General features: G+C 48.9%; 1 protein-coding gene across 2 annotated transcripts in view; it reads right to left on the minus strand.

The window, feature by feature from the left end:
• Positions 1-25,687, minus strand: part of JADE2 (jade family PHD finger 2) — a 72,726-nt gene that overhangs the window by 5,060 nt on the left and 41,979 nt on the right. Inside the window, exons 6-11 of one of the 2 annotated variants that reach the window (XM_056502206.1) lie at positions 21,174-21,385; positions 16,682-16,849; positions 16,047-16,163; positions 10,172-10,633; positions 5,683-5,800; positions 1,641-1,769 (exon numbers count right to left, since the gene is read on the minus strand). In XM_056502206.1, the coding sequence (XP_056358181.1) occupies positions 1,641-1,769; positions 5,683-5,800; positions 10,172-10,633; positions 16,047-16,163; positions 16,682-16,849; positions 21,174-21,385 (1,206 nt within the window). The remainder of the gene's footprint in view (positions 1-1,640; positions 1,770-5,682; positions 5,801-10,171; positions 10,634-16,046; positions 16,164-16,681; positions 16,850-21,173; positions 21,386-25,687) is intronic. The other variant, XM_056502207.1, reaches the window with a different exon arrangement.

Genomic DNA, 25,687 nt, shown 5'->3' on the forward strand with positions numbered 1-25,687 from the left:
GAAAGATTTCCTGATAATGATCATTGAGAGCAAGAGTGAGCACTGTGGGATGGGCTAATTGGGTCCAATTAGCAATGAGAAATGTGCACACCTACACAGGCACAGGCAATTTTAATCTCAAACAGAAACCCACAGGTTCAACAACTGATTTGGTTTTATGGATGGAGGAAAAATGAGATTTGATTTTGGATTTCATGAAGAGCTTTCCTTTGAAGGGTGACTCACACCCACAGTGTTTGCTGGTAGCAGTGACAGCTTTACATCACCCTCACCTGTGAGCAGCAACACAGGCTATGACCCTGCACCTCCTGCAACTCACCACAGCCTTTTTGGAGAGGACAGCAGCCCACCCTGACACCAGCTCAAGGCAGGGAAGGTGAAGCAGGAGCAAGGATGAACTTTGGGCACTGCGTGGTACCCGAACACAAAAAGCCCTAGTTTTGTGGGCAAGAGCACTGCCCAGCTCACCTTCCCCAGCCCTTCTCTGATGACAGCAGCCCCAAGGGATGCTTCAAACCCCACAGAAAATTCAGCAGGTTACAAGACCTTGCTGAAGCTCTGGGTCAAGCTGCCTGGCTTCCCAAGGTCATAGCCATGCAGCTTTCCTCTGAGATTCTCCAGCCTCCATTGTTTGCTGAAATTTCCCCCAGTAAATCCAAAACTTCTTTAGCAAAGAACAGAGCAGAGACAGATTGAGTGCAAAAGCTCCATTTCCAAAGGTCCTAAAACCCAGATGGAGATGACCAGAAAGCAGTGTAGTCAGACAAGCAATATGAAAAGCCGAGCAAGGCAGGGTGGTCGAGACTGCCAGACCTCCCACAGAAATGCTCTGTACCCCCTGGAGGGCTTTTTACAGCATCTCCAGACTAGCTGAGAGCCTCATAGGACCAGCACACCCCTGTGCCCCTGTGTGACAGCTAGGCACACATGAACTCATCACCTTCTGCCTCTGCTGGTGGAGGTGGCAGCACCCAAGGAAGTCAAGCAACAACCCAATTCCATGTAAAAACCACATGCATTTGTCAAGGACCTTGTCCAAAACAACCTTTTAGTTTTGTTTCTTTTTCTCCCCCAGCCCAGCCTGCAGCTGTAGCTGATGGGGATGAGCTAGAGGTGGTTGAAACATCCATGGGGTCAGGCTCCTCACTGAGCAAATTCAAGAGATGAATGTGCCTGGATCCTAATGTTCCTGCACCACTGGCACCACCAGCATGGCCATGTATATGTGCCATGGACAGTCCATGAAACCTCACAGCCCACGAGCTGCACTCACCATCGCTGCACAGCACAGGAGGCACGGGGGAGCAGCCCTGCCATGGGGTGGGTAAGTCTGATTTTATCACCTGAAAGTGAAATCTCGCTCCAGCAGCACATCACAGGTTTTGTAACACATTCTCCCAATCCTGGAGCTACAGGGGGAAATTTTAAATCCCCTGACCCTGCCAGTGAGCATGTTTCTGACCCAGTCTCTCTAGCAGGACCTGGATAATTCAGGCTGATTCCCACAAAGGAGAGATGGAAGGTGTGACTCCACTGTGTTACGTGCAGGAGGGATCAGGGGCTGGGACTCAACCCTGCTCCCCAAAAACAGGGAACCTCCAGCATCGCGGCTCAACTCTGCGCCATAAAATCAGACTTACCCAGCTGTCCCAAAACAGTTTCGTTGACCGATTTCCTTTTCTCTGTCTTCTCAGGACTATTTTTTCTACCATCTCTTCCTTTCCTTCTTGGGTCACTTTTCTTACCCTTTGTCTTCTTCCCAGTTTGTTCTGGCATTTTTTAGAAAAAAAGCAAAACGCCGTGTGAGATGAGGCATCAGGGATGCTGTGGTGAGCAAGTTCCCCTGGGGCACACCCCTGCAGTGGAGACCTGGAGCAGACCTGCAAACAACTCCAAGCCAAAGGGAGATCAAGGCCATTCTTTGGCCAGCTATAGGCTAAGGTCTCTACATGTTAAGAAAATCTGAATCCTGTAGGTTATTAAAAAAAAGGAGATTTTAGCCTTGGAGAGGAGTGGCCAAAGGAGCAGCCCCACAGAAGGCAGGTGACTTGCTGGAGACTCTACAGCCACAGATCTGGACCAGGACTTTGGGGTGAGGACCTACTAGGGAGTAACTCCAAATCCTGCTCAAAACCTTGCAGGAGCCATGGCAACCTACAAACCCGGTGCTGTGTCACCCACCACCAAGAGCATCTCCAGAAAGAGATTCAGTGGCACAGCCAGACTGACAGAGCAAAGGTACCAGCAGTTTTAAAGATAACCTTGATTTGATCTTTTGGCAAAACTGTGCAGGAGTGAAAAAAATCCCAAGTGATATAGGTACATGAAGAAGGAAAGATGACCAGGATTGCTTATGGAAAGTTAGGGATGCAACTCTTAGCTATATAGACATTCAGCTAAAAATCAGCATTTCCTAAATAGCTATGAACTTCTACTGGATTTATTCCTCTTGGGTAAACAGGACAAATACCCTATAAAAGTATAACTTGTATTCCCATATACTTTCAACAGTTTTTACTTACTCTGTTATGCCATTCTCCCCCAGAAAGTCCATGCTAAAACTTCTATTAATTTTCAGAGAGGGAAGGATATTGCCCTTAAACCAAATTGTGGGTGGCTCATGGAAATGGGAGGAGAGACAGGCAGTTTTTCAGAGTCTGGCCTATAGGCTAAAAAATTATCTAAGGAAGAAATCAGTTTATTGTGTCAGCCAGCAGCAAATCCTCAGCAGAGAGGCCATGGGGTGGACAGGTCAGAGGGAATAACCTCTGCCAGCAGCAGTGGAAATGTACTGGGTGAGCAGGGGAGGGAATTTGCATTGCACCTGCCTGAGTCTGAATTAACAGAGGATTTACAGTCCTGGAGTTGCCAGCCAGGAACCCCTCCTGACCAAAGGACTTACAGAAAGAAAGAAATGCAAAAGCAAATTTGGTATTTGCTACGTTCCTGCCAAGTAAAGGGAGGAAAGCATTTTTCACTTTGCTTACAAAATCAAAAATCTAACTTTGTTTAGACAGCACAATGGGGCTAAAGAGAAACCCGAGCAGCACTTTTTGAAGAGGAACCTGTCAAAATAGTAGCCATGTTTCAAAGCCAGACAGTGTTTACTTTCCACTCTGTGCAAGAAAAACACAGGGAAGAGAGGAGGGTTCATTTTACACAGGCAGTTCTCAGCAATTTTATTAAGAATCTCCTGCTTAAATGATCATTTGACAGCAGGAAAAATAAACCCCTCCTGTTCTGAGTTTTGTGTGGGAGACAGTCCAAAAAAGCTTTGTGCCAAAACCATCTTTGGAACAACCCCAACAGATCTCGACTGATGGCTACCATAACAGCAGTTAAAAACTGTCCTCATCCTGGTGAAATAATGGAGACTTCTTCCTTTCTCTCAGGAAACCCAGCTATGGAGAGCATCCTGGTCAGGAGCTGTGGGGGAGGATGCCAATGGAACCATTCCCCACTTCCAAAGCAGTAAGTGCTTTGTAATGCTGGAAAAGGCAGCAGTGAGTTATCCAAAGCTCTGGCTCCAATGGATGCTGAATATCTGAAGCTCCTGGTGTGGTCACTTGGCAAAGGAACTCCTCCTGAGCTCAGGACACTCTACAGACTGATGCCAAAAGGCACACAGGTCCCTAATGTCCCCCTGGCATGGGAAGAACGCAGATGCCCAAATCACCTGGAGATTCCAGGACCAAATTCCTGGAGCTGAGCTGTTTCCCTGGCAGCAGGGACTCAGAGGAGCTGGGTTTCAGAGGAAGCAGCCAGTCCCTGCTCAGGCTCAACCAGTAAGTCCATCCCAGGAGAGACAAAGCAGCTCAGCTTGGTCAGTTCAGAGTGGAAAAGGAAAGTGCAAATACCAGCCAGGTAGGGCAGGAGAGAAGAGCATCTGCATCACAAGATCTGAAGTGATCCTGCACACCAATCCCCACCCAAGCCACCCTCCCACTGGGTGTTTGTCTCTGATCAGTCACCTTTAGGCAGAACAAACATCATGGGAACAGCAGCCATGCTTTTCTTAAGTACACCCATAACATTTTTGGGATGGGCAATTGCACAGCACCAGCACTGGGCAGTGCAGACAACCCCAAAACACCATCTGCAGAGCTCCAACACAGCTCCCCACCAGTGGCTGGCATCTGCACCCCACTGTGAGGCTCCCAGCTCACCTACTCCAGCTCTCCCTGGGAGGAACAGACAGCTCCCATCCCACTGCTGCATCAGAGAGAGGATTGGGCACGTACCCCCAAGGCATTTTGGGGATACAGGTCCCCAAGGGCATTTCCAGTTATCTAACACCTTGTCTGCAAGAGAGGTGAGTTTAACAACCTGTCCTGGCAAACTACCCTGTGCCTATCTCCTTCTGAGAGTTGCAAATGTTGGGCTGGGTTTGCCCAGCTGAGCTAAAGAGCATCCTGAAGTCCCCTGTGATGCCTCCAACACCCACAGAACCTGGCAGTGACAGCACATGGCAGGTGGTGCTCCTGGCAGGAATGCTGCTGGCTGGGGTGCTGAGGTAGGGATCCAGCTCAGGAACAACACCTGCATAATACCCTGGGTGCAGGGAATGGATGTGCAATGTGAGGTCTCCATTGGTGGGAACACGTTTGTGTGTGCTCTGTACCTCTGGTCCAGTAAGGATGTGCAGAGAACGCAGAGTATGACAGGGACTGGGATTGACAGGACCCACATCACCCCAGGGCACACCCTGGGGTCCCAGCCACTCCTGTGCCCCACTGCTGCCTGGCTTTGGCTATCAAGAGGAATTTGCATGGGCCTGAGTCACAGACATCTCAACACACACATTCCTCAGCCTCCAAAACTTTAGTCAAAGGAGACTTTTGTCAAGGAAAACTCTGCCCAGACAGTTCCTGAAGAAACCCCAACCATGTGATGGCTTCAAACACAACTCCAAAGCCACAAACACAACAACCGTCAGAAGCAGCTGCCAAAGCACCAGATGCTGCTGCTGGAAAAACTGTTCTGCAGCCACAGGGTCTGGTCTGCACTGCCACCGGAGGCAAAGGAGGAGGAGGGAGCAGGAGCTGTGGGCTCCAGCACTGCTTGTGGAAAAAAAAAAAAAAAAAAAAAAAAAAAAAAAAAAAAAAAAGTAGGACAAAAGGAAACCAGCTTTATTTCAGCTCCTTACAGAAGTTGGCAGAGTCTTTGCAGTCAGCAGCATGATCTCCACTAATGGGTGTGTGAAGTGGGGAGCTGCAGCTGACCAGAGCTAAAGGAGCTGCTCTCCTGGAGCAACAGATCCCCCCAGCAGCTTAACCCTTGATTCCTGACAGAATGCTCAAAAGCATCTGCAAAAGAACCTGTAGCAGGGCTTCCACCCTGTGCCACGGAGACAGCTGCAGAATGGTGCTATCTCCTCCCAAACAGTCCCAGCTCACTCAAGTCACCAAATACTGTCTTAGCATCCCCACCTAAGCAATGCTTGGTCCTTCTGACTGATTCCCCTGGAAGGGGAGGATCAAGAGGGATCTGTGAAAACCAATAGCTCCAGCACTCCAATCACCCAGAGTCTGGCTTTACTGAGTGTTTCTGAGTCAATATATGAACAGTGCCAAAATAATGTATCAGGGGAGGGGGCAGCTCTGCCTTCCATGGTGAGGGGAGCTGGGGCACACAACTTGGCTTCAGTGAGGACAGTGTGAGAACAAGCTCTGTGGTACTGACCTGGGTAAAGATCGTTCTCAATAAGCTTCATCTGGAGATGGAAGATCTGCTCCTGCAGTTTACAAATGGTGTGTTTCATTTTCTCCCGTCTCGTCACCATGTAACAGAGATTTCTAACCTACAGAAACACAATGAACAGTGTCTGGTTTAGGCAGGGTCAAAGCAGGTCCCTTCAAGTTTTGTTGCTGCTCCTGCTGCCCAGGGAAATCCCCACTCCCTGGGATTTGATGCTTTTCACCCCACTGTCATCTGTGCTGCACTCCCACCATGGCCCCCTGGGTGACCAGGGCTAGCAGTGAGGACTCTTGATCCAAACTGTGTGATGCAGATGGAAAAAACCACACAGTGAATAATTCCAAGCCTAAAAGTCTCTGTCCTAGCTCCAAACAGCCAGGACCCCATGATGGGGAAGGAAGGCTGGCTGCCTTCTTCAGCATGGGCACTGGAAGTCTGGGAAGATGCTGCAGAAGGAGCATTAATTACACAGTCATGCAAAGGTACAGCACCAACCACTGTGCTTGGCCCAGCAGCTGCATCAGCCATGTCCTGTTCACACCTAACATGGTCCCCTGCACCAAAAATATGCCAAATTCTATCAAGCAGCTTGGTGCCCTGAGTCAATGCACTGGTTCTCATCCACACATTGCACCCCTTGCAAGGAGGGATAAACCCTCTTCCCACAGCCAGTGCAGGGAAGGGGCTGAGATGGGATGGGGATGTCAGAGCCTTACAGAACTGCCCTAAAGCAGGTACCAGGAAAAATCATAGAAAATACAGCAAAATACCCTGGTGATGCTGATGCAGGCCAGCAGCAGAAGCAGTCCTCTACCTCAAATATGGCCCTCCACATCTACCTGCAAATCACTGGTGCATTTTGTCCCAGTTCAAGAACTTTCATTAACTGGGCCAATGGGAGTCGGAAAATGTTCTTTTAAAGTCCCTTCCAACCCAACTCAACCCATTCTATGACTATCTGAAGCTCTAAACATAAACAGCAAAGCACAAAATATAACTGCTCATGTGAGCCAGTGCAGCAGCAGCTAAACCCTGCTGGTGATAAACATCCCCAGCAGCACAAGATGACAGAGCTGTTGCTGGTAACTCCTAGCACCAGGCACTTGATGAATTTCAGTGCCATGCTTCTGCCAGCCCCATGTAAGGGTGGCTGGAGAGCCAGGTTTTGGCAGTGCTGCCACAATGGACATCAAGGCTTTTGGAGCAAGCAGAGGCTTTCAGCTGCAGAGCAGAAAATGCTAATAGCAGCTAACATGATTTGACAGCATTTACTCAGCTTTCTGATGCTCTGACAGAGCAAAGCTGCCTGTAAGAGGTAGGGAGGAGTTAGCCTGAACAGAGGAACATGCACACAGCTGTGTCCTCACTCACGTGTGACCCTGATGTCTCACATTCCTGCCCCTCCTCATGCTCAAACCCTTCTCTGCAGAGAGTATTTCCAGGCTTTGAGGACAGGAGCCTTTGTGCCTCTCACAATGACAGAGCAAGCCAGGACATCATCCCACACTTACTTTGTACAGCCACCAAAGGCTGTACAGCCACCAGTTGTCCTGCAGCCAACCCCTAATACTGTCTCACTTCAGACATTTGGGAATGTTCAGGAAAAAAGGAGGAAAAGATGCTCTTTTTTTTATTGTTGAATCCCTAGCTGTAAATACAAGGCAGGTAGTTATATAGTGTATTTTACTATGCTCACTTTTTTTTCTTTCTGGATTGGAGAAAACATCAAACTATTTCTTTATGAAGAGAACAACTGCTTCTGGCAACCTGACTCTCCAAAAGTTTGGCTGTATCTCTTCTCTATGATTTGATATTCCTGGAAGAAAACATTACTTTAGCTTTGCTTAGAGACTGCTGGTATTTACCCACACTTACACAGCTCAACACTACCCAGTGCTGCTTCCCCAAGCCAAGTTTAGATGCTGGTGTGAAAGTCTGGAAACCACAGCTTTTTGTTAAAGCTAATTTAAACACACAGTCCTTGGAAAAAGCTTTTTTAAAAGGCAAAGATGGTTAAAAAAGGCCAAAAATAAAATGGGGAGACTGTATTAGGATTCCCAGGTAAAACCAGGTAATAGCTTTAATTTGCTGACACTGTGAAGTGCAGAAGTGTCAGGGATTAAGAAATGACAGAGGGAAACACCATTACTCTGGCTGTGCCCATGTCATCTGCTCTTGGTTTCTCCCTCCCAGCTCCTGGATTCCTATAACATTATCAGCCCCAAAATCACTTCTGCCAGATTAATTGGTGAAATTGCTAAAATCCAGGATGACGTCCTGTGGACATCCTCTGGAAGCCTTCAGAGCCTTTCAGGCTGCTCATCTCTGATCCCAATTCGATGTGATTCCTCACTATTTGCAAGTGAAACAGGGTGGCTGTGACCTGCAGGTGCAGGATCAGATACCTGGGATGCTCTGCCCACAATTGGATTTAACCCTCCATCACCCATCTGAGCACTGGACTTTGATCCAGCTGGTGTTTATTGTTCCACTCCTGGAAGCAGAACAAACAAACAGCTCTTCCAGGGCCAGGCAGTGAACTCTCCTGGCAGGGAGTTGCTAAGCAGAGGCTGAATGCTGATGGGCACACCCCATAAAGCCTGGAGGCAACTCTGGTAAATGAGAAATCTGGTAAAACACGTAGTTTTGACACAAAGAAATCAAAGAGAAGCTGCCGTGGGCAAAGCATGGTATCCAGGGATGCACAGTGGTTCAGTGCTGCTGGAAAAGCCAAGCTGGGAACAAGAGGAAGCAGCAGGGGGCAAAGCAGCCTGGCTTAGATTTACAATATAGAGCAGATGAGGGGAAAAAGTGAGTTGAACTTGTCACCCTCGGACCAGGCAGATGCAGCCTGTTGCTGGATGCACTAAAGGTCCCACTAATGGTAGCACCAGCCCAGCCCAACACAGAGATGGAAATGTGATAAGTAAAGGCAGAAAAAAGGGGGGGACAGACTAGCAGAGGGATGACAATGATGACCACAGGATCACAGGAAACAGACCAATAGGTTCAAACCCAACTACTTTCACACATAAGAAGGTTCTCAGGCTCAAGATCCACACAGGACGTGGGTGCAGCAAGGGACCAGGGCAGGCTGGTCCAAAGCTGAACCCCCACCTGGACATGAACACAGTGCCCACCCACACTGCCTTTCTCCCCACAGCTTCAGTTATGCCACAGATCCAGAGCAGCTTGAAGAGGGGGTTCAGGAACATGCAGGGGCAGCATCCCCACCACCTTCACCTCCCAGGGAACAGCACATCACCTACAGCACCCTCAGCCCCTGCTCAGGAAACTGCAGCAGCACTTCCACCAGCTCAGAGCAATCCTACTTTCCTGCTTTCTCCCTTGTTCCTAGAGACTCTCTAAGCCTTTCCATGGTTTTTGCACTGTGGGTGGGGGGTCTAAGAGGGACCTGGACAAGGGCAATGGATTCACCCCTGTGGAAGGAACAGGAGAGAGGGGACCAGGCAGGGCTTGGGTCTTAAGCAAAGGAGGAGAAGGAGTTTGGGCTGTGCATGCCAAGCATCCCTGCCCTGCCTGTCCCTGTCCCACTGCTGCTGTGTGCTGTGCCCATGTGCCTCCCCAGCAGCAGCACTACTGCACCTGTCCCCTCTCTGCCATCTCCCCTCAGGTTCTATGTGTTCTTCTTCCCCTGTGCTTCTTCCTCTCACAGCTTCCCACCTTCACAGCTGCTCCTCCTCTCCAGCCTCTGCCCCATCCCTGCTCATGCCCCCTGTGCAGCCATGACAGCCAAACCCACAGGCAGCTGCACGGAGTGGCAGCAAGCCCTGCCCAGGGAGCTCTGGCACCATCTGGGCACTGCTGCTCCACCAATGCTCCCTCTCACCCAAAAAGCTGCTGTGGAGGCTGCTGCTTCCTCTGCTGTGGTTGGGAGCATCATGTCCTGCACCACTGGGAGCATCAGGTGCCTGCATCCTCTGTCTGCATCCTCTGGCCTGGCACTCTCTGCCAGCTCCCTGAGGAGCTGACCCACTTTTGGCTGCAGCAGGGCAGGGGATGCTCAGTCCCACTGGCCCTGCTCTCACTCTGCCTTTCACTCATCTTTGATGTTTAATGTAAGTAAATAATGATGTGTTCCCACGCCTTGCTGCTGCAAAGCATCTGAGAGGCAACACAGGATAATTTTGTGGTTTGAAGCTATTTAGTGGACATAAGCTGCAGCATCCTCTGCCTCCCATCCACCCAGCCCTGCCAAGGCACCTCTCCCTGCAGACATTTGTTCTTTTGAACCCCTGGCTGAGATGAACACCAACTTATTCCATCAATGTCAGTGTTTTGGCAGTGATGATGTACACACACCGAGCACTGCTGTGTTTCTGAATGAAGATGAAAGAACAAAACAGTCAGGGGAGTCAAACTGAGTCAGGAGGAACAGGGCTTGTGCTGTCTGTGGTGCCAGCAGCCCTGCTGGAGCATACAGGGGCACCACTGAAGGAGAAGCTGTACTCACCCTCTCCAGGTCTTGCCTGAGGTGCATGAAGAGCTTTAAGCGTCGGTAGAGAACATCCTGCTCTTGCTGAGCCAAGTTGTCCACTTCATCCGTTTTTGGTGTCAGCAGCGGTTTGTTGGAGTTTGCTTTCCTCTTCAGCTTCCAGTACTGGTAGACAAAATCCACCAGAGATTCACTTAAGTCAAGGTTCTCTGCCACCTCTGAAGGCTTCACGAGCTCATAGAAGTCCTCCTCCAGCTGCTGGAGCTTCTGCTTCCGCAGCGTGACCTTCTCCAAGTCCAGCTGGGCTTGGTCGGGCTCTGTCCGTGCCTCCTCGGGCAGTTTGGTGGCCCCGGTGCTGTGCTCGAGGCAGAAGGACTTGAACTTGACCTCGTCGTTGTCTGCCAGGATGGTCCGCATGTCCAGGTTGTGGTCGAAGGCGCAGGTGACGTGGAACGCGGTGACGCAGGCGGGCATGGAGCACTGCAGGACAAGGACAGGGCTCAGGACACAGCAGGCCAGGGACAGCCAGCAGCACTGCGGGCACAGGGCACGCACAAACCCGGGACACCAGCAGGGAGACGCTGCCACGGAGCGACGCAAGCTCCACAACAGGAATTCCTGACGGAGGAACTCCTACACTGCCCCAGAGACCCAATGGCCCAACACCCAAACACAAGCAGAAGAATCCCAGGGTTCAACAGGTGACATTTTCCCACCTGCCCTTTTTTAATCCACCTCTGGAATGAGCCTTGCTCATCTCTCACCTACCGTAACCAGAAGCTTCCAACGGCTCTTCCAACAAGACGTGTCAAAAGCTAAAGAACAGCACAGGACAATGGGATGCTCCCAGACTGCCAGTGGACTTCTCCTGATGGAGAAATGCTCACCTGTATTTCACCCTCAAGCTACTCCCCCTCTGTTACCCATCTAAAGCCAATATGTCATTTTTACTGGAAGCATACAGAATGTGGCAAGGTTTAGGAGTGAACATGGGATCTAAGAAGCAGCCAATGCTCCTAAATGCCTTCCTCCTCAGGAAATTACACAGCCTCTAACTTGCTCCATTTAAAAAAGAAAGAAAAATGCAACTGGAGCAGAACATACAAAATGAATGCTTTAGAACTTGTACAGTGGCTATGATGCTGTCAACTTGCATCAGATCAATTTTTAAAATTATTTTCCTAACTTATCTCAGGCTTAAATTACTTTGGATCCCACAGGCAACAAATCTCAGCCTGGTGTCCCACAGAGGAACTCCCACCAGTCAGCACTGTGCTCATGTCCATGTCAGCACCTTCTCCCCCTCTATTCATTAACTGCTTTTAATGGCTCAAAGTATCAGGTAATTATTTCAACCACAATCCATTAGAAATCAGTCTATTCCAGACGCTAGTGACCAGTTAAACTGCAATCATGAGACATTTTAAGTGGGCTATTACTGCAAGCACTACTTTGACATTAACAGAAGAATAGTTCTTGTGGGGGATGAAGATGCACTTGTGGCCTGAAGGACCAGGTGGAGGCATGTGAAATTTCCTGAATGTTGATAACAAACCATTCAGTTTTACTGGGGCTCTGCTGCACCTTAATTCTCAAAAAGAAAAATATATTCTGATAGTAGTTGAGCAACAGAAGTTTTACAGCTTTTTATCATCATCCCATCCCAGGGCTGATGGACCCCAGGATTAATCAGCCCTGAATCCTGCTCAGGCACCAAGGGGTAACTTTTGACGTTGCTGCTTTTAGATATTCTTCCTTCACTTTTTTTATGAGTCTGCTGGTGATCAAGAAGCTGCCAGGACCAAGAAAGGCATAAGCAAGCATTGTCCAAATCCTACACTTCCAAAACTCTCCAGGCCCTGCTCCAAAGCCTCAGAAAGCAGTGGGAAGGGCTGGTTGCAGCTCTGGCTGTACCAGCATGGCTCTGGCAGCAGTGCTGGGCACTAACTGGCAGACACCACAAGCAAGTGGATTTTGAACTCTGACATCGTGCTTATCCTGTTTAAAAATGGCCATTTGGTCCTAATTTCAGTCTGAAATTCACAAAAATATCTGGTAACTTGCAAAACTCCACTCCTGCTATGCTGCTGGCACTTGCTTGTGGCATTATGAGGGACCTACTGATGCTCCCTGTGCCAGCTCTCACCACCATCACGGGCAGAGGGTGCCTGCTCTGCCACCCTGGCCATCCCCTGGGACAAGCCCTGTCACAGCCACACATGCAGCTGAAGCACCATCTCCATTCCCAAGTGTTTATTTTTGGAAAGGAAGGAGGGACAGAGGGAGCCCAGCCTGATTTGCAGCTTCCAGATTTACTCGGGGTAGTCAGCATATCACACGCTGGCTTTTAAAGCACACACGGTGCTGTCCCTTCCCTTCTGTTTCTGCCATCAGTGCTAAAACAGCATTAAAAACACGCCCCTGTCTTCTGCCAGGACAGTATCCTGTTAACAGGAATGACCATCACACCACCTTAGGAATAAAGCAAATCCAGTGACACTCATCCTGGATCTCTCTACTCCAACAGATGGCAAGCAGCACTTGTCAGAAACCGTGCCCAAAACACAAACAGAAAATAATTAGGCAGCTCAGCTGACAGGGCAACAAAGAAAGATACCTGGTCAGCCACAGTCACTGAGGGACCCTGGACAAACTAACAATAAAAACATATTGATCCATCCCAGAATGGTGCTGGAATGAAGCCACTTGTGGCGGAAGGGAGGGATCAGCCACACAGAATAAACCAGCCTCAAAAAACTGGAGCAGTCCCTGCTCTGCTATTGATTGTGCTTCAGTAACTTACAGCACCTTTCATTCAAGAATTTCAGCACACTTTGCTTATCCAGGCAAATCCATTTCCAAACAAAATTCTGAGAGAGAGAGTAAAAACTGCCCCAGAGATTTAATGTGGGCTCTTAGTCCTAAAATCACTCTTACTGGGAAGAAACAGAGAGATGATTTTGGTTGCCAAGGGCATTCAAACAGAAGCTGAGCAGCCTGCAGTGGTGCTGGGCTGCAGTTTGGGCTGAGCGGAAGGAAGCGGCTCCTCCAGCAGACCTGCCAGGGGAGCTCAGGAAGGAAAAATTAATTACCGGTGCTGAACACCTGCCAAGCCATCAGACACAACACTTCTGCATCCTTAACAAACTACCATGTGATTTCTCGTGACCACAGATGGTCTGGAGCCTGGTAGAGCTTCTCAGCTAAAAAAGGCAATTTCAGCCTCACAGGCTCCTTGGAGAATGTGGGACAGAGGATGGATGGGACTGGGCAACACACTCTGCTCTTATCCCTGATGCCACATGCTGCATTTTCAGGACTACAGGCAGAAGACAGCTTTGGGAACCACCAGTAACCCCAGTGGATGAGGACCAGTGGCACTGCTTGCTTAATGCAAGCAGGCAGCAGCTGGCAGAGAAGTGATGATGAATGGGGGAGTGATGGAAGGACAGCTCCAAGGACTTTTTCTACAAAAAGCAACAACAAAAGGAAAGCTGGAAGATGATGACAGCAAAGATTGTGCCCTTTGGAGAAGCTTGCCAGCAACTAAGAGAGCCCTGGCATTCTGTGCTGCCTCAGTGAGCTCTTCCAGTTGCTCTGAGAAGCAAGGAGGGAGCAGAGTTCCAAAAACACATGGTCAGGACTCAGGCTGCACCACAGCCTGGCTCCTGGCACTCTCTTTTTCATCTCAGAAATGCAAACAAGAAAATTCCTCCTGCATTCTTGAGCTCTCTGGCATCTCCTGATGTCTGACCACAAGAACCACCATGAAGCAATGACCTCCCCTTAACAGGAGTCAGGCAAAGGGTGTCTCCAGAGCTGCATCCCTACACAGCATCCAGTAGTTTAGGCTCAGTTCCAGTCCCACCAAGTGACACTGGGCTCACAACTCTGTACCAGAAAGCAAGGGCTGAGTTACATGCAGCAGCAAGGGCAAAGGCATGGACAGCAGTTGGGAGCCTCTCCTCAGGCTTTTCTAAGTTTCTCCCTTTTAATGGTCAAATTTGGATGGGGAAAAACACTTCCACACACAGAGCTCCCTACAAAGACTTCTTGTGTTTGTCTCTGCAAATGTGGCTGAGGTGGGTGTTTTCTCAAGCTGCCTCTGAGATGCCCTGCTGGGATGACAGTCTTCTACTTCCCCAGCTTTCATAAAACCCTCCTGGCCACTTGGAAAACCCCCTCCTGGAAGCAACTTCCTTCCTTCTGCAGATCTGCCCACCTGCAGCACCTGATTGCTGCTGCCAGGAACAAACACCCAGTGCTTTTGCAGAAAACAACATCCTCCTTTCAGAGCTGGGCCACAAACCCAAAATGCTGACAAGGGTAGATCCCACCTGTATAAACAGGCACTAGCAAAAATATGTTCATAAAATATGCTCCACAAAATATGCTCCATAAACATAAGCTTTTCAAACAGAGCTCTGTACCATGGATGAGTACAAAGTGTATTTATTTACCTATGGGTGTTAATTTACCCCATAAATTTTTAAATAAAGGCACTGCCTGCTTTTTTATCACTTCTCCCCCTTTTCCTTGAAGCAAAACCATCCTGCACATGGCAGGGTGGCCTCGGCAAATGCTCCAGTGGCAATCTCATGAGGACTTACAAACCATGAGCTGCCAGCACATGAGGCAGCAAGGCTCCTGTTCCATCTCAAGTGACCTTTAATGCAAATCCATTCAGTTCCTGGGATCTCACAGCTCCCATGTCATGATGGCACTAAGAGGATGAAGCCTGAGACACACTGAATTCTTTTTGATGCTGCCAAGCCTGTTTGCTTCCTTCCCTGCCCCTTTGTTCTTTGAAAGCAGTTGCCATTCTGACACAGTATCTCCATCTGGCAGGGTGAATAAGCACCCAGAGCCATCAAAAAAATGAGTCAATACGACAGATTTAAAGAAGTATTGTGAGATTTCATTTCAAACTATGAGGATTACTTTTAAATAGCTGCCTTTAAGGTATTAAATCCAAGATGACAGCACAAACACAGGAGAGCCTGCAGAGCTCCTATCCCTGCTATTCTTCTGCCACCAGCCAGCAGCTCCTGGTCCATGGTCACTGCTGCAAACACTGACCTCCACCATGCAGCTCCTGCTGAGGTTAGGAGCTGATCACTTAGGACAGGGACACATTCCTAAATTTCTCTCAATTTTTCAAAGCTGTCTATCCTCTGGGACCACCAGGACATCACACTGGACAAGCAGGTGGAAGGAGGGGTTCAGCAGGGCTCCCCAAATGCCCTCACACCAAGAGTGCTACATTTTAGATGTTCCCCAAGAACAGAGATCATGGCGTGGGAAGCTATGTCCCACTTTTGCAATGGAAAAGCCTGGAGAATCCTGCTGTCTATCTGCAAAGGCAATGTCTGTCTCTCCTGCTGTGGGGAGGGCAGGCAATCAGGCATCTGCAGTGGTTTGTATAGGTGTGGCAAAACAGAAAATGTGGAAATGTAATATGTGATAAGTACTTTATCTTCTGAGCCAGCAGGTCACTGAGGACTATCCAACCCTGATATCCCCACAACTGAAAGGCTGTCCTAAGGTTTGTGAAATACTTGCATTATGTATCCCATGAGCATCTCACCTTCCTGGCAGCCTCACAAAGCCCTTCTCCTGGAGGTTTCTGATCTAAAGCAAGGTCATTTGCAGTCCCAGCAATCAGCGTCACTACAGCAACACCACCGTGTTATACAAAGAAAGTTCATCTAGATTTCTAGCACTCAGTGTATTAAATGATTGCAAACATCTGATATGCCTGACAGGCTCTTGTCATTAAGTTTACTCAGAACAGAAATAAGTGTCATTCAGACCATGTCCTTTAGCATCTTAAGACTCTCCAGTGGCTAATACAGGTACAACCCTGGAGGTCTGAATTTCTTCAGTTACATACCTGAATGCATGTCCCAGTGCACTCCTTGCAGAGGCTGCAGGACAAAGCCCATCTGCTTGCTGGGATATGGGAGATCTTCGTAATGGGTTCCATTTTTTCAGGACATCCAATGCTAACCTGGCCACAAGATAGAAGACAAGTTGTAAATATAGGCTATGGTCCCAAATCTCTTGTAAGGAGGTGTCTGTGGAAGTCTGAATGAGGGATGGATTATATTTCTTATCCCTCTGGATCAGGTGTAATTTGGAAGAAAACCCAAACCCCCAAAACCAGAAAAAAATCTGGAAGATACAGAAGGAAAAATTTATGTTGGTTTTTTCCTCTGCATTAATTCCTCATCTGAGGCGTATCTCAGATGGGCATATGAAATCAGCTTTACTCTGCTCAAAGGTATGTCCCCTACCTCCTTGCACCCCAATTGACCTTGCACCCCAATTCTCTGTTCTCCCTTAACTGGGTGCCCCTTGGCTGCTAATTAAACACACGGTGTGATAATGCTGGCATTGCAGCTCTGGCACAGCTTGACGAGCCAAACTGCATTTGTTCTTTACACCACTAAGGAACACCCTGGGCCAAGACCTGAAACCAGGACTGTGCCCACCCACATGCCAGGAGGAGGATGGAAAACATCTTACTTCAGGTATCCATAAGGCACAGCTAACGTGGACCCATTTCGTCCCGCTCCGGGTGGGCTTCAGCGCTCCCCCCCTCTTGGGGCACAGCAGACACTTGGGCTGCACCCCGAGGGCACAGGTCCGGCACAGCCAGCTCCCAATGGGCACCTTCAGGATGCCATAGCACGCCTGGGGAGACACAGGGACAAGGGTGTCTTGGCTTGCAAAGCAGAATGTAACACAAGTTATGTATTCCATCACCATCTGTTAAAAACCAGGGGCAGCAGTGTTCTTTATCTTTTCCACAGCCTATCCTTCCTGCAGGGAGATATCTCCTGTTAATGGGCCATTGAGTCCCAGTGCATGACTGATAAAATTACATCATCCCATTGGGAGATGCTCCAGCCAGGGAGAGGAGCCAAGCCTTTCCTACCTAGATAAAAACTGAGATTTGGAACTTTTCCCCCTGGATTCCAGAGGAAAACCAGACCCTTCTACATCATTGCTGGACCTCTGAAAGAAAACTGCCCCTTCTACAGGAGCACTGCTTCAGCTGCACCACATCTGTCACTGCAGGAAGATGCAGCCACCATTTAATCAGACTGCTACCAATACCCTGACTGATTAGGTGTCAGGTTGTATTCTGACTCTGTCACTGTTTTAGGTTTTTTTTGTTGTTGTTGTTTTGGTTTTTTTGTTTGTTTTTTTTTTATTACTGTAGTTTTATTTTTTTTCCTAGTAAAGAACTGTTATTCCTATCCCCATATCTTTGCCTGAGAGCTCCTTAATTTCAAAATTATAGTAATTTGGAGGGAGGGAGTTTACATTGTCCATTTCAAGAGAGGCTCCTGCATTTCTTAACAAACACCTGTCTTTCAAACCAAGACAAAGGGTTAATCCAGCAGTGCAGGATGAGCATCCTCCCAGATCTCCTCTGTCACTCCCACCTTTATCACTGCCACTGCACCCCAATAAACAGCAGACTCAACACTAAAGCCACACACAGGGAGCTTAAGTTCTTCCTTACTACCTTCCCTGTTTTCACATGGATGCTCATGGCAGATCAGTGTGTCCTGGGTTTTAATTAAAATCTAAGTACAAAAACGTGCTATGCATCATGCCAAGCACCTGTCTGGCTCCAGGCTGGGGGTGGGCAGAGCCCTCACCAGCAGCAGATCCTCAGTGCAGACATCTGCCTGCTCATGCCCTGCCCACTCCTGACCCACGATGACTCGGACAAGAAATGCTGTGCAGAGACATCTTCTGAGGTTACTGAGGGCTGAAAAGCCACAAGCCCATGATTGAGAAAGTTCTGTCTGTAACCACACTGGTTACAGACCCAGCACAACCCAAGGGGGAAGCAAAAATAACTATGGGAAGGTAAAAAGGGGAAGCCAATAGTCAAAAATGTAAATGAGACAGGAGGAACCAAAAAGGGTAATAAATCTTAGGACAACACATCTAAAGAGGGCACAGACAAGTCTCCAGCCAAGAGTGAGAAATGAAGGTCTCAGGCTGCATATGGAGCTCCCTGACCTGCTGTGGTTATGCAGGACACCAAGAAGCCAAAGTGTTCCATAAATATTTCCCTTCCGTACTTGGGGAAGAGCCAAATGATAAGCCATATCATATAATGATAAATACTTTCCACTTTGACCATAATTTATGACTGTATTAAACAGCTACTACTAAAACCAGACAGGTTTTAACTGGAAGGTCCTGATAACTCACATTTAAAGGGTTTTCAGAGGGCGACACACTGCCTTGGGCACTAACACAGGGCTGTGTCCCTGTTTAAAGTGAGGAGATGTAATTAATTCTGCATCTGGCTGCTCTGACATCCCTGCAGAAGGCAAACAGCCAGTGCTGACAAGAACCCCCAGCACTCAGGCTGCAAATTGAGCCCAGGCATTCACCAGCTCCACTTGTTGAAGTTTACCCCCAAAAAGAACAGCTTTTTCTCCTACTGCTGCAGGTCACTGTCACCACAAGTGAGAGTGCTGGGGTGGGGACAGGAACACAGGGGGCACATGGAGATGTGTGAGTGTGGCAGAAGTACATCATCAGTCTTTAGTGGCCCAGAACAGACTACAGTGCGACTTTAGGTTGCCCCAAATCACAAACTGACTCTGATAGTGGTTTCCAAGTGGAAAAAGCCACTTTGTGAACAGGTTATTGAGATAACAAGGAATTAAGAGAGGAAATATTATTGCTTTGAGACTACACAGTTCAAAGAGACTTAACTGTGTGTTTGACAGTGCCTCCAAATCTCATAGATAAATAATTTCTGGAACACAGTTTTATAAAACATGTGATTGAGTACCAGTCAAGAATCAGTCTGGTATGTACTAGCAGCAGAATGAACTGGCAGGCTCATCTCAAAATCCAGGGGAAAGCAGGAATTATGACCAGGTGCCCATCTCTAGCAGACCCTTGGATCTTGGTTATTTATTTCTAGTGATTTTAGAGCAGCTGAAGGTGCAATTCTGCTCCTGAGAAGCAAATACAGGGCTTCTGTGCCAGACAAGGAGCAGCTCTAGAATCAAGGTGCATTATCAGCTAAACACACTCTTCCAAGTCCAGTACCAAGCAGAAGCTGCTCCAGAAACATGAAGCCAGAGGAATGCTGCATAGGAGCAGCATAGCTATTTTTATTGCTACATCTATCTGGGGTGCAACATCACTGAGAACAAGATGCCAAAAAATCAGGGAGGATGCCAAGCCATAGACAAGCTTGGTGTGGTGCATGGAACAGAGGGCGGGTTCAGCCACGTGCCCACACCAGGGAAAGGGAATTCAGTGATGACAGGCCCATGGCATGGTGGCTGGAAACTAGGTGGGTCATTCCCATGCTAAACAGAAGTGTGATGTTGTCACTGTGAGAGCAATGAACTGTGATTTAGCAGCGGGGAGCACAGTTCCACCTTGCTGACAACTTTAAAAGGACAAATGCATGTGCTTTCTGAAAGTTTCACTTCCTAAGAATTAAATAATAGCAAGCCTCATGTCTTGTGTTATGCAGATGAAGTGAGTACCTGGCACCATAACCCACCACCATGTGTCTTGAGCCCCTTCCCAATGGGATGCAGGAGGACAAAGCATGGCTCTGGAGGATCCCATGGCACCAGTACCTATATGCCCCCAGGAAAGTGTCATTCCCAGCAGGTTTTGGACCTGGTGCAGGTTAGATAACCATGATGCCACGTAACACCCTGCACTGTGTCTCTGGACTTTGTGGCTCAGGGTGTAAATTGGGGCAGAGATTAAATCACAGGCAGCTTATGGGCTGGCACAGGGCTTAGGGCTGGACTTTGCTCCCTAAAAACAAGTGAAAATCCCTCTTTTCTTTCAAAAGCCTTGAAATCCAGGCTGCTACATCCCCTTCTGCAGCACTGGGGCTGCTGCTTAAAGTGGAGCCCACAGCTCCCCCTGAGTCCCTGCTGTGGCTCATGTCAGCTCACAGCCTGACATTGCCACTTGGGCTTGTTAAAAAAGAACCCAACCCTGAATCATTCTGGTATTTTGTGGAATCTGATTCACTGATGGAAACCATTCAAAACACCCACCTCCCACAACTATAGATATCTCCAGTGCTCTCCCACCTCCAGGAAGCACTGATGGAAAAGCTGCCCAAAAGATGAGCAAATGGCTCTCTTTAGAACTTAAAAAAACCCAAAATCGTTTGCACAGAGGGTGAAGCCCAGGTGCTGCTGCTGCCATCCCAGCACCATACAGCACTTTCCCTTGAAGCACGACCAGTAAAACCTCCCTGGGTCCACAAGGGACTCGGGAGACCCTCACCTGGCTGCCTTCCCCTTTTCAAGGTTTCCCCAAAAGCAGAAGGCCCACAGACTCCCCCCAGCAAGAGCCTGAAACATTTGCATTCAATTCTAAAAATAAAATTATTTTCCTCCAGGCAGCAAAATAAAATGAAATCCCACGCTCACAGAGTGGGGAAGCTGGGACAGAAACCCTGTGATGGGAGACTGCAGTGGTGGAGCTGGAAGGTCCAACCACTCCCCAAATAAAGCAGAGGAGGAGGAAGCTGGGGGGCCTGTGCAAGCCTACCCATCTGGTGAGCACAGGACTGCAGACCCACATCCCACCCAGCCACCAGCCAAGGCTGGCACACAGTGCTGGTCACTTGAGGGTGCTAAAGATCCCACTGGAGCTCAATACATGGGGTAAAGAAGAATAAGCGTATTAAAGGATGAGGAGATATAAAACACCACAGAGACCAGAGAATAAGGAGGAGAGGGCGCTGCAGCCTCTGGCTGTGTGTTTCTGTGGGCCTTTATAAATGGCTGGGGGTAAGAGAGTAAGAAAAGCAAGTTTGCTGTCTGCCAGCTATCCAAGAGCCCACTGCTATCCCCACTCCTCTGGAGCTTCACTTGAGATCCACAAGGACAGAGTGATGAGCAGCCCAGGGGAAGGGAGGCACCCAGAGTGGGAGGGCACCAGAGTGTGATGAGCAGAGCCAAGCACTGGCAGCCCACCCCGCAGCCAGGCTCACCTGGTGCACGCAGACGTTGCACTTGTCACAGAACACCATCTCGTTGCCGTCCTCGCCCTCCGGCGAGCGGCACACGTCGCACACCACGTCCTCGTCGTACTCGATGCCCAAGCCCTCCTCGGTCTCGATGGCCATGTTCATGTTCTCGTAGCACATGGTCTCCAGCTCCTCCAGCACTCGCTCCAGGGTGATCTCGTCCAGCTCAGGCTTCTCTGCAAGGCAGAAGGCAGAGCATGAAGGCAGAGGCACCGATGCAGCTCCCACTCACCTTCGGGGAGCGCTTTGCCAAGGGCTGAGCATCTCAATGGCAGCTCGAGAGGCAAATCCACAGCGACGGCAAAAGCGGCGCTTTGGAAAACGGCTGCTCCTAACTCGGGATGCAGTTTGTATTTCAGAGACAGTAACAAAATATTGCTGCTGGCTGGGAGGAAGGAAACCCATTCAGCTGAAGCAATGCGGATAATTGGGGCTGACAGTTTCAATGTTCAAGGAGACAAGTTCTGCAAAGATGCTTTCTGCAGCGAGGGCTCAGACAAGCTTTGGCAACACAAAGTCTGTGCTTTAATTGTTAAAACTGAAAATTGACCATTTTAAGGCCAATTAACCATAATGTAAAACTGAAGCCAAAGGTAGAAACTGAGGATAAATGAGGGGGTGTTTTTGTGTTTGGGTTTAGTGAAATCAGGAGGTCAGACCCAAGTGGGTCTTTTACTCTACCCATACCAGAATCTTTAATGGAGAGAGGTGGCAGAGATGCTTTACCAGAGCTTTCTCCATAGAGACAACCAGGAATAAAAAGTCAGTAACTAAGAGACATTTTTTAGAGCAGCAACCTCTAGGAGTGGGATACCCAGTTGCCTTTAGACGGGGCATGCTGCTGCCAGGAGCTCTGCAGCCCCAAAATGGTGCCACACTGAAGGCTGGCCCCAGAAGTGCTGCCTCCCACCTGCACACAAAAATCCTTGTATGACAAATGCAACGTGAGGTCACTCCAGGCAAGGAAAAAAATCTGTCAGGAGCAGGAGTGAGGTTCTCAGTGACGGGTTAGAGGCAGAGGTAAGCCCCCATCACACTCCCAATGAGCACTATTTCATCACAGAAGGCACAGGGACAACAGAAGTACCAGCAGGATGCAATATAAAACAATTAAACTTTGTAGTTCGTAAGTGTGAAATACCCACAATAGGTCAGACAGTGGAGGAGCCTGACTGACAGCCAAACTGCTGTCCACCCTCCTTGATGCAAAGCACTGGAAGAAAATACCTTATTTATGAGCAGGGATGGAGAAAAAAGGCTTGAGGAAGAACCCATAAGCAGCAGTTACTAATTAAATGTTCAGTGAAAAATCTGGCATCCTGGTCATCTCTCAAACTACAGTGTGATGTCCCTATTCTGGGCTGAACCCCAGGGTTGGGTTGCAGGGGTCCCAGCACCTCTGCTGGATGGGGCTGGCAGAGGCTGCATCTTTCTCCCCATAGCCACTTATCAACCAAAAAAACTCTGTCAAGGGGGAAGCACCATGTAGGCGAGCTCGGCGTGCAAACACACCATTGTCTGCCTTTTTAAGCTCTTCCCCAATGTTTCACTGGCACGGTTTCCCTTGGCTTGACAAGTCCCTGCAAACATCCAGCCTGGCATTTTACATGTCTATGTTGAGTCTGAGATACCATCTAAAACAGACAACACTGCTCCCTATCACAGCCCTTTCAAGAGCTGGAGCTGCTGCTGCAGCATGCCAAGGAACCTGCTGGTACCTGCTGGATTCCGGAGAAGCTCCGCGAGGGGCGCGGGATCTCAGCCCCAGGCTGGCACAGGCTGCCTGCCGCCTCTGGAGCTCTGCAGTGGGAAACATCCTGCAGCAGCACAGCGAGTTCTGAGCACCAGGGCTGGGATGGAGCCACCATCTTGCTCTTGGTATAGTTCCAGCTGGATGTCGTGGAAACATGGAATGGTTTGGACTGGAAGGAGACTTAAAGATTTTCTCATTCCAAATCCCCTCCATGGGCAGGGACAACTTCCACTATCCCAGGTTGCCCAAAGCCCTGTCCAAGTGCTCCCCTGAACACTCCCAGGGCAGCCACAGCTTCTCTGGGTAACCTGTGCCAGGGCCTCACCTCCCTCACAGGGAAAAATTTCTTCCCAATATGTAATCTAAAAATCAATCCTCTTGCAACTCAAAGGCATTCCCCCTTGTCCTATCGCTGCCCACATGTTACAAAGAAAGCCAGACATTATTTTTGCCTTAAAGGAGTCCCTTTACAAACACACCACCTGAGCTGCACCTCCTCAACATGACTTTATGTGAGTACCAAACCAGTCCAGCAAAAATGTTCTCCTCCTGGTCAGGGTTTCAACTCCCCATCTGTGACTGTGAGCCTGGGCACCAGAGTGCCAGTCTGGAGTTACTCCATTCGTCCCAACAGTTTGAGCTCCACTCTTCTGGAAAGCAAAATGATCATCAAGGTGCTCCCAGTGCCTTTTCTCCACACACTTTCCAGAGCCACCCTGTGCTCATGGGAGAGGGCAAGCAGAGAGCTGGCAGCTGCAGGCAGCATGAGGAAGGAAAGGGAGGGGGTTTTCCACAGGAATCATGAACCCGACCTTGCCCAGGGTCAGGGTCATGCTGGCATTGCCACCGTTCCACTTCACCTCCTGGAAGGAGTGCAAAGGAGCAGCACCCATCCCACCTCCTGAATTTTCCACGATCACCTGCTTAACCCTGGGAAGAAAGCTCACAAAAAAGTTCAGAAAGTTCATGTTGATTCCAAAACTCCTGTGCCAGAGGCAGGCCAGAGCCCAAAGGAGAGCAGCACCTCGGCGGGGTTCCCTTACCAGCTCTGTGCCACGCAGCTGTTACAGCACTGCATGGGGAGCGTGGATCCATCCCTCACACACACACACACACACACACACACACACACACACACACACACACTCAGGCACTCTCACACCCCATTTAGGTGTCATTACATCAGCAATGCCTTTGCCAAGCGCCATCCCGAATACCTCGGAGCTGATTGAATCGACAATTGCCCTTGATGGGGATGAAGCGATTAATCGTTTATGAAACACTAAACAGTGGGGCCTGGGGGTGAAGTGCTTTTTCCGTTTGTGCTCCATTTATCTCCTTCTGTATCACATCAAGTTTGTGCTACTAAACTCCATTCATAAATTTGTCATCTTTTTGGCGGCAAAAACTCTCTCTTTATTGATCACGGCCAGCTAAACAGCAAACAAAAAAATTCTCCGCCAAAACTCCCTTGTGTATGTGCACAATTGACACTATTATTGTCCCTAGAGAAGGAAAGTTAAGATGCAGACAACTGATCTTGGCTACAATGAACAAATCCAGGGATGTCCACATTTGGGACCAGCACCAGGTCAGTGGACTCTACCTGCTGACCAAGAGAACAGTATTTTCACCTGGTTAAGGTGTGCCAAGGTCTTAGGCAAAATAATAAAGCTTTTCTGAGCCTCCACAGAAGACAGCAGTGACAGCCATAAACTTCTTCAGAGTTTCAGTCTGGAGGGACACAGGAGAGGTGAGGCTTCAATCCTGCGCCAATATAATCCCCAGGTATCTGGAGCCATGTTCAAAACACTGACACAGCAGGGATATGCCCATCACCCTTCCAGAAGGCCACCACATCCTTCCCTTCTCCATTAACACTGAGAGCATTAACAATGATGGGTTTTGATGTGGCCACCCATCCTCCCTGGGACACCCCAGTATTGCCCCACAATGGGAAGGGCTGTGATCCAGGGAATGTGCCTCCCATGGCACCTCACATGAGAAAAACTCTTCCCTCTTTACACAGGATGCTGCAGGGTAGCACCTTCCCAGCTAAAGGAAGCACTAGAATATGTGACATGCCTCAGAAATGGAGAAGCAACAGATGATGATGCACTATAGGAGGTCTCCAAATCTGATTCATGGAAACAAAACATGAAGGAACTTTGGTCCAAACAAAAAAGTTTTCCTTGTGTGTCTGTGTCAGGGTGTGCCATGATCCCTGCAGCCCCAGCATCCCCATCACCTCACAGGGCTCCCAAGGGGCCAGCCCAGCTTGACATAACTCAGCCCTTACAACTGGCCATCCAGCATCTGAAACACAGCACTTTAACCCTCTGTGCCAAAGGAACTGGGATTACTGGGCTGGCACTGCAGCACAGCCTGGGAGAAGCACCGGGCACATTCCTTTACACAACGCCGCCCTCCGTCACAATTATTCCTGTAATATCGTAATTTATGTGGCATGAAGGAGCAATATTCTTCTGCTAAATGAATTCTCAGCTACTCCTTCTCGTGGTGTGAGCCAACTCACTGCACAAGAGGAGGAAAAAAAATAGCTGGAGAGCCACCTTTCACAAAATAAAGACCTATTTCTAACTGAACTGTGCTCCACTAATATCAATTTACTGAAACAATAAATCCTTTCCCCCTGTGGAGAATACCTGGAGATAGAAACAGCTCATGAACAAACAGCTATCAGGACTGCAGGCTGTGCCATTTG

This window comes from Oenanthe melanoleuca, chromosome 13 (assembly GCF_029582105.1).
Source record: "Oenanthe melanoleuca isolate GR-GAL-2019-014 chromosome 13, OMel1.0, whole genome shotgun sequence".
Taxonomy (NCBI): Eukaryota; Metazoa; Chordata; class Aves; order Passeriformes; family Muscicapidae; genus Oenanthe; species Oenanthe melanoleuca.